The following is a 16,587-nucleotide window of genomic DNA, read 5'->3' as shown; positions in this document are numbered from 1 at the left end:
CAGCTGTCCAGGAATGACTGGCCATCCCCAAGGGCCGAGCCGGCCCCTGACCTACCTGGCCCCTGCGGCTGGGTTGCCTCCTGTTGCCGCTCATCTCCACGGCTCTAGACCTCCGCGTCCTCACTCCACCTCCCGGCTCTAGCCCTGCTCGCCCCCAGGCTGCTGTACTCTCTTCTCTGTGCCGGGGGAAGATGCGCAGAGAGGAGGGGAGAGCAGGCAAAGCAGAAGGTGCCAGCTCACCAGCGCTTTCAAATCTCTGGGAGTTAGCTCCTCTTATAACCATGACAACCGGTGGTGGAGCCACCGTCTCCGTGGCAGTGGCAGTCACAGTGGGGGGGCAGGAGATCCCCTGATCAGATTGGCTGAAGGGGGCAGGATGCCGCCACTGCCCCCCTCAACAGGAGGTCAGGATCCCAAACCGTAGAGGCCTCCACGTCTGCTCAGCCCAGGGACACGGGGCCTCTGCGGGAGGCAGCATGTCCCCTGCTAACCTCAAGGAGGAGGAGCCTATTTCAGTCTCTTCACTTGTCCTCTCTGGGATCTTTAAGAAAGGAAACTTGGCCATCAAGGTCTCATTCCTGGCAGGAAGTCTCTTCTGCAGTTTAACTTTTATCCTTCTCACGCTCCCCTCCAAATCCTAGGATCGCTCCCTTCTTCCTCCTCACCCAGTTAGTCTAGGAAGTCCTTTCTGGCATCCGCCCTCCATCCCAGCTGCAGCGTCAGTTCCTCCTGCTCTGCTCTGTCGAGATGGGGCACTCTCTGGGCTCTCTGCAGAACCTCAGAAGCAGGCATTTCCCACCAGCTTTCTCATCTCCTGCTTCACCCTCCCGACCCCCACCTCTGCAGGTCAAGTCCTTCTCCCTGACCCCTTTTCTGTCCTTCCTCAAGGCCCCTGAGCTTTCCCTGAACCTGAGGAGATGAGAAGATGGGACACCATGCTTTACACCCACTCCAGGACCCTCCTCAGTGGTCACTTCAGATCCCTGGATTTTCCCTCCACTTAGAGAACTGAGAGCAGGAAGCAGAGATGACAAGACCACTCCTTGCAAGGCTTCCCTGCCTCTCTCAGAAACCAAAGAGCGAGATCTTGATGGCCGAGGGTAATGAGCCCCAAGTCAGATGATGCTGTCTGGGGCCCTGGGACAGCCAATCAAAACTCAGAGGAGAATCCGCAGCCTGGACTTGGGGGTGGGGGGCCCAGTCCTGACTCTCAGCTGAAGTCACTCTAGCAGCGAGGAGGTGGGGGAGGGGAAGAGACGCGCTGGCCTGGGGCGAGGATGGAAAAGGGAAGTGTGGAGGGACAGGATGAGTCAACAGCACAGGGGCCAGAGGGCACTGGACCGTGGTGCCCGAGGGTCTCAGGCCTTCCTGGTGCCCCAGGATCCCTCTCTCTCCCACCGACCCTCAGGAGTCCCAGGTGTGTCTGATGGTGAGCAGAGCCTAGAGGTCTTGAGGTCACGCCCCACCAATCACCCACCTTCCCTTTCTCCTCCCCTGCCAGCCTCCCGTTCTCCCTCTAACACCCTCTCCTTCCCATCCCCTGGCCTCCCACCCCTTCCCCGCTCTTGCTTCTCCTCTGCTGCCCTTGGCCTCGCCCTCCCCTCCTCCTAGGCCTTGCCAGGGAAGCTCACCAACCTCTCACTCTAAGCTCCCTTTTTCTATCCTGGTACCTACCTATCTGGACCACTAGAAAATTCTCTCTTTGGTCTAACCGCCATATGCCCAGCTTCAAATTACAGTTCTTTAGGAAATCTAATCCTCCTCTGAATAAAATGGCCTTATAGAACCTGGGAGACTTCCCTCATAGCTCAGTCGGTAAAGAGTCTGCCTGCAATGCAGGAGACCCGGGTTCGATTCCTGGGTTGGGAAGATCCCCTGGAGAAGGAAATGGCAACCCACTCCAGTATTCTTGCCTGGGAAATCCCATGGACAGAGGAGCCTGCGAGGCCATAGTCCATGGGGCTGCTAAGACAAGACTTAGTGACTAAACCACCACCACCACCATAGAACCTCAAAGTCCAAGTCCAAACAGCTCACTGCCCTACACTCTGCCTTCTTTTCTCCTCGCCTGCCCTCCCAACCTGCTCCATGACACAAACAGAGAAGTTTGAGGAATTGTTATGTTTGAATTAAAAGTAAGCAAACAAAAATCCGTGACCATGTTAAAAAGAGCAACATGGGGAGGGGAAAATTAGATACAAACTACTGTGCATAAAATAGATAAGCAGGGAATTCCCTGCTGGTCCAGTAGTTACGACTCTGCAATTTCATTGCTGAGGGTTCAGTCCCTGGTTGGGGAACTAAAATCCACACAGCATGACCAAAAAAACAAAAACCGAAACAAACAGATGAGAAGCGAGGATGTATTGTATAGCACAGGGAGTTATAGCCATTATCTTGTAATAACTTTAATGGAGCATACATAATCTGTAAAAATACTAAAACTAATATAATGTGGTAAATCAACTATATTTTTTTTAAAAAAAGTGACATGTCTGAATCGGGGTCAACTCCAAAATGGGCAGTCCTGCAGATCTGCTGCAGTGCTGCTACAATAGCCCCCTCTCCTCCCCCGACCTCTGCCCTCTGCCTTCCACCCTTAGGCCTCTAGGAGCACTCACCGGGGAAAGAGGGCCAGAGGACTGGGGCAGCCAGAGGACAGGGTCTCCTGTGGACCTTCCCTCCCTGGCTACAAGGGCCCAGCCTCCTCCACCTCTCAACACTCACCCTCTCTCCAAGGGACGCCCTGTCTAGGTGGGCCAGCAGCGGGCAGCGGCCACAGCAGCAGCACATCCCAACACCGACGCTGCCCAGCAGCGAGCGGCCCTGGCACTGCCTAGTGCTATTGTCCTGGAGGCAGTCTGCACCCTCCCCAAGGGCTCAGGCTGGTGAGGCAAGGAGGACAGAGGGCCGGCACCCCGGGGCGGCCTGCTCCAGAGTGAAGGGCCCTGTGTGCTTCTCTGTCCTACTCTTTCCAAGTATTCTTAAGATCACCCCTGTTAGCTGCCTGCCCACCAGCCAGCAGGACAGCCCTTCACCTCATGACCCCATCTGGCCACCAAGAAAAGGGCCCATCACCCCCCAGTCCACAACACCCACTCGCACCCTCAGAGGCCCTTCCTGCTTGCTTCAGCCCTCTACTGTCCAGTGTCCGAGTCCTGCTTTCTTACAAACCCTCACAGAAAGTCTTGCTACACAGCCTGCATCTCCGCCACTGTGGCATCAAGGATGAAATGAATAAAGCACGGGAAAGCACAAGAACAACGGCTGGAACATAACAGGCACTCAACATGTGTTAGGAAAGAAAGGAAGTAAAGAAGGATGAATGGACGGCTAGACACCAGGACAAGGGGTCCTAGCAGCACCCTCACCCCTGCTCTAGGAATCCCCTCATTCTTTATCACAGCTTTGGAGCTTTCAGTCTCCCCTTCCGCCTCTTCTCTTTCTCTCTCTTTGGCTGAGTCATGCACTTGCGAGATCTTAGTTCCCTGACCAGGAATTGAACCTGTGCCCTGTGCCCTGGAAGCGTGGAGTCTTAACCACTGGGCCACCAGGGAACTCTGGTCTCCTCCTCTCCTGTTATTCTTTCCTCCCTCCTCCCGGAACTTCACTCCTAATTCCTTTGAATTTAGGCTCAGATGGTATCCTCTGAAAGTCAGGGGAAGACTTTCCTTTCCACTGTCAGCCCAGACTTTGGTCATTTTGAAGAAAGAAAGACTAGGCAAATGGCAGAGGGCATTGAGGCTGCTGGCTCAAACACAGAGGCAGTCTCCCCTTTCTCTGTGCCGAGAGATGAGGAAAACAGTGACATACACAAAGGCCAAGGAACGCCAAAGCCTGGACTTTGGCTTCCTGTGTTCCCAAGCGGGCAGCAGAGGGTGGCGGAGCTGACCCAGGGGAGTGAGGGCCTCTCCAAACAGAGCCCAAGCTCTCAGGGTCCTTGTTCCTCCATTGGGTATGTCCAAGCCAAGACCTCTGGAGAAGTCGCATGATGCTGAGGATGACCTCTGCACCTGGGCAACGGGCAGCAGCCTCCTCCCCAAGGTGGTACAGTCTCTGTCCAGGCCGTGCTTGGTGGCCAGAAGGTCCCTGGAAGGTTCTGCTAGGTTTCAGGTCATCTGTGGCTTAGACCCTGGACAGCAGGGGTTCAGAGTCATAGGCTGCAAAGGGCCATGAGTCCTGAGGGATGGGTTCTCGGGCTGGGAAATGAGAGAGGGGTTCCTGGCCATGGGACTGAGAAGAGGGCTTGGGGTGGTCTCAGCCAGGCTTTGCTTCCCTTATGAGCTTCCATGGATAAGATGAAGGCAGGAGGCTGAGGAGAAGGCGGCCAAACAGAAACATTAACACCAAAGCCAGAAACCTAACACAAAAAGACATCGCTGAACACACAAAGGCACTTAATAAACGCTCGCCTGATGAATGAAGATGAGATACCGGACGGTGGGCGTGGGCACACGAGTGGAGCAGAAGAGGGGTGCTGAGGGCCATAGGGAATAAAGTTGGGCTGGAGACCGTGAGACTCAGGCATCCTGAGCCCCAGCCTGCCCCCCCACCAGGCCACACCTGTCGGGTCAGGAGAGAAAGACAAGCAGAGATGGAGGGGGGCAGTGATGCAAACAGACGGGCATTTGTGCGGGCGAACAATAGCTGTGCCAGGACTCCCTGCCCTCCTGGCACAGGGCAGGCCGGCTGAGTTGGGAGGGGGGCAGCTGCTGCCTGCAGCCCCTCCCCCACCCTCCCCCAAGGAGACATAAACAAACCCAGAAGGGTCCAGCCAGCGCCTCTCAGCCATTTCTCCGACCAGCTCCAGGAACCATGACCAATCTGCTCCCTCTCCTTCCTAGATGATACTTCAAAGGAGAGACTGAGCTAAGAATGGAACTACTTCCTCACGTCCAGAGTGCAATGAGCCCCACTTTGGTGACCATCATTCAGAACAGTGACCCAGAGCATCTGGGGACAGGCAGACGGACACAGACACCCACACCAACACACAAACACATCGACACACAGGACAGGACATGTGCACACAGGGGATTCACTCCTTCAGATCTGCCCTCCCTGACTCCCAGGTCAGGGGTTCCAGGAAAGCCAGAGGGCTGAGATGGAACCCCTCTTTAAATCCCTCGGGCAGCCCAGGCACATCCCTCTCTAGGCGCCATCCCACCCCCTGGAGTCACTCAGCCACTTCCTTAAGCATTACGCTCCCTTCCCCCATCCTTGCTTCTCCCCTCCCCCTCAGCTCTTTTCCTAACCTCTAAGGCCCCAAGAATCTTTCCCTATGCCCCCAAAGCCTCAGCCTCTCTGGAGACCCCCCAATTCCTCAACTTCCCTCCCAGACTGCCAACACCGCCAGTTCCCTCCGGGGCTCCCCCGGCCCTTGTCTCCGGTTCCACTCCCCGTCCTGCACACAAAGCCAGCCACCTCTCCAACACTCAGAACAAAGAAATAGTCTCTCTCCTCTCCACCACCACCACGCTCCAAAGCTGGGGTCCTTTAGATTCCAAGGGGACCCCCTAGCCTCCAGAGCCATCCCTGGTCCTCTGGTCCCTGCTTCCTTCTAGGCAGGAAAGGACTCTTTGTTCTGAGAGAGGAGATAGTTAAGGTTTGGGGGAGGAGGAAGGTGGGAACAGAGGAGGAAAGACAGAAAAGGGACCTCTGGGGTTTGGGGCCTATGGAGGTAAGAAGTAGAGCACAGAGAATGAGGGGGTGGAGGACTGAAGACAGCCTGGAAGAATAGAAATGGAGTGAAAAGAGAAAGGAGTCATGGGTGGTGGTGCGGGAGCTGCACAGACTCTAGGAGAGTGGGAAGGAGAAAGGGGCAGGTTCCACTTAAATTCCTTCTTCAAGGAAGTACCGAGGAGGAAGGCAAGGAATGGTGGGGGGCGGGGGCTCTCAGGACCTGCTGTGAAGCATCCCCCCAAATAGGCAGCAGGGAGACCATCTCCCTCAAATTATCTCATTTCCAGCAGGCCCCCTCTACTTCCCACCGCAGTATAAAAAGAAAGGAGACAGCTGGTGTGCTTGGGGGAGGGGGAAGAGGGGATCCAGGGTTTGTTGGCTAAGAACCAACTCCCCTCTTCTGTAACCACAGTTTTCCGGAGGTGGCCCTCCCCTTCCGACCAGCCCAAACTGACAAGCACCCTCCTCCAGTGGCCTCCCTGCCCTCTCAGATCTACCCACTCAGCCCCCCACATCCCCACCCCCAATCAGATTCCCGACACCCCCCAAACCAAGATCAGCCCCAGGACCCCAGGATGGAAAAAGTCAAGCTTCTAGATTCCCAGTCCTCCCAATGACCCAAAACAAAACAAACATTAAACCCCCCACAAGGCATTAGGACCCAGTTATCTGGCTCCCCAACTCCTCCCAATAACAGAAAAGGGACCCCAGTATCTACCTTCCCAGAACCCCTGTCTATAGCCCCTCACCAGTGCCCCCACGGCTTTCCTTTTTAGGGTGGAACCAAATTTCCGTGGTTTCATAAAACCTCTCCTCCCCCCTTGGCTCTACTCCAGAGTCTCAGCTCAAACGGTTGAAAAATAAACAGACTTTCATAGCTGGGGCCTGGCCTGGCGCAGGGTTGGGAAGAGCCTGCCTGCCACCCCGCTGCTTCACCGCACTTCAGCCGTCACTCCTCTGGACTTCTATTTGTCTCAGGCCCTACCCAAACCCCCAGTTGCTTTCCTGTTAGCAGAATCTTATCCCAGCCTCCCTAAAGAAAAGTTCCAGGACAGAACCTCTCCCAAGTTGGTCTCTAGATAGGTGGCCAGGCTAGGAGCTAGGAGGGAAGTGGGGGAAAGGGGTTCCATCATCTTTGAGGGCTCCGAAGCAGTACTGCCCCCATGCCTGAAGACAGTGATGGTGATCAGCATAGGCTGCCTGCCAGGGCAGAACACTGGGATTGGAAAGAGGCCAGAGATTAAACCAGCTATGGACTGGGTCTTGGCCTTTCCAATAACGGGTATACTGCAGCTGCCTCAGGCAGCTGGGAGGTGCTGTCTGCATGCACCACCTTCCTCCCAGCTCTCACTTATTCACATACAAGTCAGCTTCATCATTTCCTGGGGGCTGAAGTGTGGACAGGTCACAGTCTTTGGCAGTGGGCCTGGGTACAAAGGCAGAAAAAAAAGGATACTTGGAAAGGAGTGGCCAAGAGCTGGAGATAGGGTTGGGGGACTAGGCTAACTATATACCCAGACTCTAGAAATGACAGAACAGTCCCAAGATGAAGAGATAACAGCAGAGGTGGGGAGGAGGGAGGAGGGCACAGCGCCAAGTGGGTCAGCCTAAAGGCTTCAGGTTATTTCAGGAAGCTGGTGGGGCAAAAAGGGATGGACGACACTGATATTTCGGGAACTGGGGTGCCCAGGAACCCTCCTAAGGATGGAAGAAAGGATCCTAGCTACACAAAGACCTCTGCTCCTTTCACCTGAGGGTGATGCCTTGGGGGGAAGTAAGCTGTCCCTAAGCTGTCCTGACCCCAGTCACCCGCCCACCGGCGGGGAGAACTGAATCACAGCTGGAAAGTCCATCTGCGAGGAGAGGAGGAGCTGACTTTTGTCTTGCACGGGTGGTGATGCGGGTGGTGGTGGTGGTGGGAGGAAGCTGGGAAACCACCCCCTCCCACCCCTCGGCCGGATGGCGGGGACAAAGAGGGAACGACCGAGCCAGCGACTGCAGGGGGGCGGGGGGGGGGGGAGATACAGAGAGCAACCTGGTGGGACCCTGGGAGAGGGGGTCCCCCGAGAACCTTCACCGGGCCCACCCCCGCGACACACACACCTCCCTGTTCCCGCTCCGTCCCTTACCGGAGCAACTTTCTTTCACGCGGCCCAAAACACCGAGTCCCGCCGGATCGGAAGCAGCCCAACCCCAGGTCCGCTCTCTCCCGGGATCCCGGCGGAGAATCAGCACAGAGCTGGAGCCGCGGGTCGCGGCGACGGCTCCCCCAGCCCCCTCCCCACTCACTCACAGTCCCCACCCACCGCGTCCCGCTGCTTTCCCGGCCATCGCTCCGCCCGATTTTGGCGCCCAGAAAGCAGGCGGGGAGACCAGGGAGCGCCGCGCGGCTGCCGGGGATCGAAGGGCACCCCGAGGACCGCGGGAGGGAGGGACAGGGGTTTCAGAGCCCACCTTGCTGGCCAGCTCTTTGCTCCGGTCGATCCGCGCCCGTGTGAGGGATTCGATCCGAGACATAATCCGATGGAGGGGCGCCCAGGAGGATGCGGCGCGGACCCAGGCGTCCAGCTATTGTGGGGGGAGGGCGGGGGAGGGGTCTGCCCCGCACGCGTCAGTCTGGGGGACAGGAAGTCTGACTCCCCTCGCCCGGCACCCAGCGCCAGTTCCTCAAACCCGAGTCTCCACCCCCGCCCGAGCTCAGGAAGGGGGGAGGCGGGGCAGAGGGAGGGCGGGGTGCCGCGCGGACGGGACGCCTCGGTCCGTGGAGGGGCGGCTCGCACAAGTACACGGGCCGTGGACGGGCAGTCTGGCGCCGGTGTGTGCATGTGTGTGTGTTGGCGGGGGGGGGGGGGGGGGGGGGGGGTGTCTAATCCCAGACGCCGCCTCGGCTGCAGTTTTCCTAAAACCCTCCCTAACCCTCCCCATAGCCCCCACCCCACCTTCATCTTCCCCTTCCCCTTCTCCTCCCCCAAAGCAGTCCATCAGTCTAGAAAGACCCGCGGGCCGGAGGATTCCAGCCGTTCCCAGCTCTCCAGGGAACCCGGACCAGTTCCTTCCAGGCCTTCGGGGGCCCATCAAAGCAGGCCAGAGCTGACCGACCCCTTTTACGATGAGGGCAGGGGTGGGGAGAGGGCGGAGAAATCAAAGGGGAACTAAAGGCTGGGTTTTAGTTCTTTACAGGGCCTGGAGGAAGAATCCGAGAGGAGAGAGTCCTTCCCCAAGTCCCCATCCTCTCTGGGGCCTTCCAGGCCGGCACTCTGCCCACCCCCTTCCCTCCTGCTTCTGCCTCCACCGACGGCTGGGGCCAGGGGTTGTGGGACCAAGGTGCTGAGGAAGTCCTTCCTTGTGTCTAATCCCAGTTCTCTCTGTTGCAAGTTAGACCAGAACCAGAAAGCCCAGCAGCCAGCCTGCCCCACTGGAGAATGGCCAGTGTCTCCATGAGGAGGAGCGGTGGAGTGGGACACGCTTTCTGGAAACTCTGCCCCAGCCTGAGGCAACCTCCACCTTTTGGGGGAAACACCTCCTCCTCTAGAATTATAATCATTCACATTGCCCTTCATTTCTACGTCTCAGAGCCTCTGTGTCTCTGGAGCAACCAGAAGCACAGAGAGTCCTGGAACAGAGCATCTGAAGTTTATAGGGTCCTGCCTGACTCTGGTCCCCAAAGGTGTGGAGGAAGGAAGGGAGGAGCGGAGGCCCAACCCAGACCCAGCGGCTCCCTGCAGGGCTTCAGCAGCAGGGTCTGGCTGCAGGTTTCAAGCCCAGCTCAGCACTCTTGTAGGTGCCAATTTTAGCCTCTGCCACTATTTTGGGCTCCACTGCCTCACCACTGGCTGAGCTCCTTGGGCTTCTCACCCCCACGCTGCTCCTCTGACTTCCCCTCCTGCCTAGCAACTCCTTCACCTCCTTCTTCACCCATTCCCCTGTTTAGGATCCTTATATAGCAAAGACCAGAAGAAAAGGAGAGAAAACAACCATGCCCAGTTCTAGGCTGGCTGGAAACTAGAAAGCAGAAAGGACTTCCCAGGGCCATCAGGGAGGCTGACTTCTCCAGGGTTGCACCTGCAGGGGAGATTTACAGGAAGGCCCTAGGAGCTCCCCAAAAAGCAGTGATCTTAAAGCTCCTAGACCCATTACCCCAGACTTACCTCCCCCCAGTGGGCAGCCAGGGCTGAGGAATGTACTAAATTTAAAAACAGACAGCCAGAAGCCAGAATCCTAGCCACAAGGCTCCACCCACTGGGGGCCCAGAGACCAGGGGTAGGCTGAGACCTCGGCTTTTCTCCCAGGCCTGGGGTAGGAGGGTGTTGCAAGCTAAGGATGGAATCTTAAAGGGCCAAACTCCAGTCTGGATCTGCAGTAAACCCAGGACCTGAATCCCAGAGTTATGTGAGGGATCTCAGTCACCAAACTCAGCTTAGAAGGTCTCTATATGAAAGAAGAGGACCTAATCTCGTAACCCTCGTCTGTCTCCCACCCCAATCTACAATAAACTTTCCACCCATTTGCTCTTTGTTACCTTCCCTCTTACCCTTCCTCTTCTTCCTCTTAAGAGGTGAATAGTAAGAAGGGGACTTAGGGAGTGTAAAGGGAGTCAGACTACCTTTAAGAACACCTGTGTTTTTAGCCAGCTAGGCCTGCAGCTTGACTTAATTTCCACTTTCTGTATCCTCTGGAATAGTGAACTCTTTTCCTTTTGCTTTGGCATCCCCTGACCTTTCTTCCAAACCATTTTCATCTCAGTCCCTGCTCCTTCTATCCAGTGATGCCTCTCAGATTTTCTGAAATTATTTTTTTAGATACACAGAAACAAAAGCCAATATTAATTTCTGCCAGAATCTAAAAGTAACCACCCCTTCTTTAGCTTATTTAATTTGACAGAGAAGTGCCTGCATGCTCAGTCGTGTCCGACTCTTTGTGACCCCATCAATCGTAGCCTGCCAGGCTCTTCTGTCCATGAGAGTACCCAGACAAGGATACTGGAGTGGGTTGCCATTTCCTTCTCCAAGGGCTCTTCCTAACCCAGGGATCGAACCCATGTCTCTCGTGTCTCTTACGTCTCCTGCATCGTCAGGCAGGTTCTTTACCACTAACGCCACCAGGGACGCCCTAACTTGACAGTTGAGTCCCCCACATTTCAGGGGTAGGGAGGCCATCCCAGAGAAGAACCTGGTTGTCAGGGTCTTATCCAGTAGATGAGCGGAGAAAGCCACAGAGATACCTGGGCCCAAGTCCTATGGTGCCCAAGAGGTTTGTTTTTCTTCTTATTACTTTGGACATTGTGTATTGTGGAGGGGATGATTGAGGCGTTATTGACTCCAATGGCCATCCATCAGAAATGGTGGAAGAAGGGGACTTCCTTCGTGGTCCAATGGCTAAGGCTCCATGCTCCCGGTGCAGGGGGCCCGGGTTCAATCTCTGGTTGGGGAACTAGATCTCACATGCCACAGCGGAGAGTTTGAACGCCACAGTTAAGATATCCTGCATGCCGCAACTAAGACCTGGCACAGCCAAGTACATAAAGACTTTAAAAAGAAGAAATGGTGGAAGAAGTAAAGAGAGGAAATAAACTGTTCCGTAGGTTTACTGACAGAGGCAGAGGCAACAGTATATAGTCAAAGCTCTAGGTTCATAATACAGCTCCACCTCTTACTAACTGTGGGGTCTTGGGCAAGTGGCTTAGCCTCTAAGTTATCTTGCCATAAAATGGAAATTAAAATACTTATCTTTGCCAGAGTGTTATAAGAATTAGATGAGATGAGGACTTCCCTGGTGGAGCAGTGGATAAGAATCCGCCTGCCAGTGTAGGGGTCCCAGGTTCCATCCCTGGTCCAGGAATGTCCCTTATGCCTCTGAGCAGCTAAGCCCATGCCCCTGTGCCACAACTGCTGAAGCCGGAGCACCCTTGAAGCAGCAAGTCACAACTACCGAGCCTGTGTGCTGCGACTACTGAAGCCCGTGCGCCTAGAGCCTGTGCTCCACAACTCGAGAGTAGCCCCTGCTCTTCACAACTAGAAAAAGCCCACATGTAGCAGTGAAGACTCAGCGCAGTCAAAAATGAATTAAAAAAAAAAAAATAGATGCGATGAGCTCTGTAGAAGTGTTGTTGTCAACTCTGCATTGCTCGTCAAGTAAGAAGAAATAAGCTACTTCCTTCTTTCAATGCTTGACTGAGGGTCTCTCCAGCCACACCTCTGGTGTTTACCTGCTTATGGCCCCTATCCTGAGCTAGGAGGAGAGGAAAGGAAGAGATTTAGTGACTCAAGAACACACATTCACGGGGGTGGGAGCAAGATGAACCAAGAGATGACAAAGAAGGAAACAGGGAGATAGGACCAGAGCCCTGGTGAGGAAAGGCGACGGGGACAATGTCCTGGTGATGCTAGTCCTTCCTGCTGCTGGTCTGGGCTCGTCTCTCCCCACTTTCCCCTTCATCCCCTCACCAAACTGCCAGGTCAAGGGTGAGCAAATGCAAACCATCTGGGATCTGGATGGCCCCTGGGCAACATCGACTTCCCTTCTCATTCACATCGCAGGAAAAGAGGGTGATTCTGCCATCAGACTCTCCTACCTGCACTGAGAGCCCGCGGGGTGAGGGGCCCCAGGGCCAAGGTCTCAGTATTGGCTTTGTTCCCTCGAGAGCTCTGCCCCCCACCAAGAGGCAAGAAGGAGCCTCACTGTGCCCAGCTTGCCCTGGTCTCAGACTGCCTGACCTCATGCTTCAGCTTCTCACTACAGCCTGCGGTGAGAAGGTGCTAAGAACCTGGTTTCATTTCTGCCCTCCCTGCCTACCCAGAGGAAGGAGAATCCTGGCTAAAAGACTGACAGAGAAGAGGGCCCAGGCCCTGCAGGCGGGTGAGAACTTTACAGGGTAAGAAACCTGTGGTGTTTCCAGGTGAATATGATGATATCTCGTCTGGGGTTTTTCTCAATGTTCAGAAGCTACCCTGGTGGGAAAATACATGCATACTGGGGTAAGCCAGGAGAGGAAAAGGGGGATGGCTCATTCTGCCAGTAAATGAAGAACGTAGAAATGAATTCAAACAGTAGGCAGAGGTCCCAGTTTCACCAGAGCCTGGGGGTTGGTAATATGGAAGAGAGCAATGTGCCTTCATCTTCCTGGGGTCAGAACTGCACACGGCCCCACATGCGTGCTGTATGTGTGCTTCCATAATCATACACTCCTGGCTTCCACTCTGCCTATGGTCTAATTTCAAGTCCTTCAGCTGCTATATCCACCCATAAAATTATGAGTGTAAAAGTTGCAAAGCCTAATACTCTCTGAAGAAGTAAAAAGTGTTGCTGTAATTATTATCATCATTATGTCCAATGGCTAAGATTTCTGCTGCCCACCTCTTAGCTATGTGGGGCCTAAAGAGAGGGAGGGCTAGGGCACTCCTTAGCTTCTGAGGTTCCTGGCCCTTCTCTTCCAGCTGTCTACAGCTGGCTGCTAAGCTAGAGGCATGGGGAAAGCAGAGGAAAGGAGATTTACTGGGACATAGGGAGGGAGCCTGAGAGACATAATGTGTTCCCTTAAAACTTGACCCATTGCCCTGTGTCTCTGCCTACTGGGGGAAGCTGGGGCGGGGGGCAGATGGTGAGGTGGAGAGGAAGGGAACTGGGGAGGGCAGTGGGGCCCAGGCTTCCCGCCCCCCTGAGCGCCTACCTTGGCCTTCCCGGTCATGCCCAAGATGAAGCTGAGTGTCCGTCGCAGGGAGGAGCCTGCCCAGGTACCTGAGCCCCCTTCCAGTTGGCTGCAGCTACAGAGAGAAAAAGAACAGGTGAAGAGATGGAGCTAGAGCTGGAAAAGAACAAGATACTCCCAGAGATATGGTGGACGAAGGTGCCGTAAGCAGGGAAGAGAAGATGGAGATTCAGGGGGAAGACTGAGAGAAGGATGGGGACAAGGGAAGGAGGACTTAAAAAGAAGAGGCTCCCACCCCCTACCTCCTGGGATTTTCTGGCTATGGTCACTACAGTTTCCCAGGCCCTTCTATATATGAGGGAAACTCCAGGCTCCTCCCAGATAAATACAGACTCCCCCCCCCCCTCCCTAATCCAGGACCAATCTCCTTCATACTGCTTCCCAACGGAAATGATATGGGGTGTGGTGGGCTCTCCAAGAGGACGTTTTTCCCCCACAAAACAAGAGCCCTGTGTACGACCCTCTCTGCTGTGTGGAAAGGGCCTCTGGGCCTACCGCCAATAAGGACTGAATTTCCTGGGATTTCATCAGCCCCATCCCATGAGCTAATCCCAAACCCAGAGCCAGGAGGATGTGTCAGCTAGAGATTTTCAGGACCACAAATCAGAGCTTGATATCTTAAAGGGCCCATTCCCAGCTCACACACCCACACTGTCTCAAAGGGCTGACCCACTCTAATCAGGCTTTGGCTGCAGGAGCCAAACAAACAGGTGCTGATTCGGCATGCTTATTTACATAGATACTGAAAGCTCCCAGCTTCCACCTCGATCCTTGAACTACATGCCTTCAGCCCCTGCCCTCTCCCCTAGGGGCTCAACTGCCCATGCCCATTTCTTCTTAGGGACACTCCCCATTGGTTCTTGGTCACAGTCTCTCCCTAAGACTGTAGAGCAGCCAATCTTCTGACCCTGACAACAGCCATCAACCTCCACTCTCCTATTCAACAGACACCCTGGGGTCTAGATACTCCTTTTCTTTCTCTAATTTCTTCCTCATCCCATGGAGCTACGGGGAACCTTCTTTGCCTTCCCTGCCCAATGAGAAGAAGGGGAACTCTTTGCAGTTCAGGGAGAAGGATATTTGGAGGTCTTTGATCAAAAAACGTTAAGGGGAGAATGTTGCAGAGACCCTTGAGGCTACAAAATTCCTGGCCCAGTCCCATTGCCTCTCCCCCATCCAGGCCTTTGAGAGGCTCTGAATCCCCCAAACTTACCTTTGGCTGAGGTCAGCGGCAGAAGACTGGGACAAATTCCCTGCCAACACAAAAGGAGCCGTGAGGTGTCCAGCTAAAGCCAGACAAAGGCGCTCAGAGCTGCCTCCCCCACCCCCTCCACCTGGATCAGGTTCCCAAGCTGCAGGTGCCTGTGACGCCATTCCTGAGGGCGGGCACTGGGGAGCAGGGAAGGCGGTGTCTGAGCAGAGCAGAGCTGAAGAACCTAGAAGCCAGGGTAACAGGGCCCTGGGGGGTTGTGTGGAGAAAGGCTGGGGGGGCCAATGTCACAGTTCTGTTCCCAGCGACTGGAAAGGGCAGAGGATTCACTCTGAGCTCCCAGTGCCTCATCTTGACGACAAGGCACGTTGCGGGTAACCGTCCTCCGTCTCTGGTCAAAGGGGGACCTGGAGAGCCTCTTTCTGTCCTGTGTCCTCCTTCCATGGAAGGAGGACCTCAGAGTACCAAAGGCTTGAATTCAGATCTCTCGTTTGCATAAAGGCGTTTTGGAGCTTCCAAGGGTGTGTGGTTGAACACAGCACAGGACCTCTGGACCCAAAATTTAGAGCTGGCTCTGAGGACTGGGGTGAGACTGGCAGAAGGAGGGGCCACCACTGCTTTGCTCCCCACTTTTACTCACCAGCTGGGTCTGAGCAGCCCAAGAAGCAGTTGATGCCACTCATGGATACAGACTTGGAAAGCATACCAGTGCCTGAGTGGTCCAAAGGGCCAGCTGGTGGGTGACTGGAGCCCTGATCCTAGAATCAAGTTAAGAATCTTCATGCAAAGACCAAGCTTCAACCATCTTCCCCCCAGGCTCTTCACTTTCCCACAGCAAAAGGCCCTTCAGGCCTTCTACCCCTCCCTACTATCCATATCTGGAACATTCCACTTGAAATAGTTAGGAAGTTATTCCTGCTATTTAGCAGTCATCACTCTGTTGCAACTCAAATCCAGGCTGCCTTAATATAGAAAATATCCTAGAAAAGATTTACCCTGGTTTCCAAAGTGACAAACTCAATCTACAGAGGTCAGGCAGATAGTGAAAAAAACAAAACAAACAAACAAACAAAACTGGGGCAGTCTGGTTTTAAAGAAATATTCATAAACTGCACACCCAATCTTTCGAGCCCTTTTTTTTTCTCAACCCTACTTGGAACATTACAAAAACTGGCTATATATCAGTCCATAAGGCAAAATTTAACATCCTTCAGATAATCTCTATCAGAGAGATCATAGGAAGCAATCCAGAAGTCCCTTTTCACGACAGACTGGATAAAGAATCTATGGTATATTTATATATAAAAGCATTATATATACAACAATAAAAATAAACAGACTATAGTTCACCCAACAATACAGATGAACCTCACAAAGAATGCCAGGTGAAAGAATGAAGACACAAAAAATTTATATCCATAATGGTTATATTCATATAAAGTTTAAAACAGGTAAAACTAATTGATATTGTTTAGAGATGCACATAAATGTGGTAAATCTATAAGGAAAATTGACCTTGAAAGTGGAGAAAGTAGTCCTCTCTATCAGGAGAGGGCTGTGAGTGGGGAGGGACCCATGGGGGCTCTGGGTTTGGTGGTGCTCTTATTTTTTTTTAACCTAGAGTAGTTACATGAGTGTTTGCTTCCTAATTATTCATTACATTGTACAGGTATGTTTTACATACTTTTCTGTACATATGTTATATTTCAAAAAAAAATTTTAATATCCATATATTTAGAAATTTTAAAATACCCTTCCAAAAATAAAATAAAATAAAATAAAATACCCTTCCAAATAAACTTGGTGATCAAAGAAGAAATCACTATGGAAATTTAAAGATATTTTATAACAACAATAATGAAAATACGACTCAATAAAACTTGTAAGAGATCGTCAAAATGTACCTCAAGGATAATTTATAACTTTAAAATGCTTATATTGAAATTTTTTAAATTGAAAATTAATGAGCTATGCCAACTTAAAAGTTAGA

The 16,587-nt window shown here is 53.4% G+C and overlaps 1 protein-coding gene across 9 annotated transcripts in view; it reads right to left on the bottom strand.

The window, feature by feature from the left end:
• Nucleotides 1-16,587, bottom strand: part of ARHGEF2 (Rho/Rac guanine nucleotide exchange factor 2) — a 48,629-nt gene that overhangs the window by 15,915 nt on the left and 16,127 nt on the right. For 4 of the 9 annotated variants that reach the window (XM_043454091.1, XM_043454097.1, XM_043454125.1 and 1 more), the window contains 3 exons: nucleotides 15,238-15,355; nucleotides 14,601-14,640; nucleotides 13,349-13,442 (listed from right to left, as the gene is read on the bottom strand). In XM_043454091.1, coding sequence (XP_043310026.1) covers nucleotides 13,349-13,442; nucleotides 14,601-14,640; nucleotides 15,238-15,355 — 252 coding nt within the window. Of the gene's footprint in view, nucleotides 1-55; nucleotides 815-7,811; nucleotides 7,966-8,136; nucleotides 8,410-9,830; nucleotides 9,935-13,348; nucleotides 13,443-14,600; nucleotides 14,641-15,237; nucleotides 15,356-16,587 lie in introns of those variants that run through there. The other 5 variants (XM_043454160.1, XM_043454133.1, XM_043454142.1 and 2 more) reach the window with 5 other exon arrangements.

Source organism: Cervus canadensis, chromosome 2 (genome assembly GCF_019320065.1).
Source record: "Cervus canadensis isolate Bull #8, Minnesota chromosome 2, ASM1932006v1, whole genome shotgun sequence".
Lineage (NCBI taxonomy): Eukaryota > Metazoa > Chordata > Mammalia > Artiodactyla > Cervidae > Cervus > Cervus canadensis.
The sequence above is the reverse complement of the archived record's forward strand: the minus strand, read 5'-3'. Positions and strand labels throughout refer to the sequence as shown.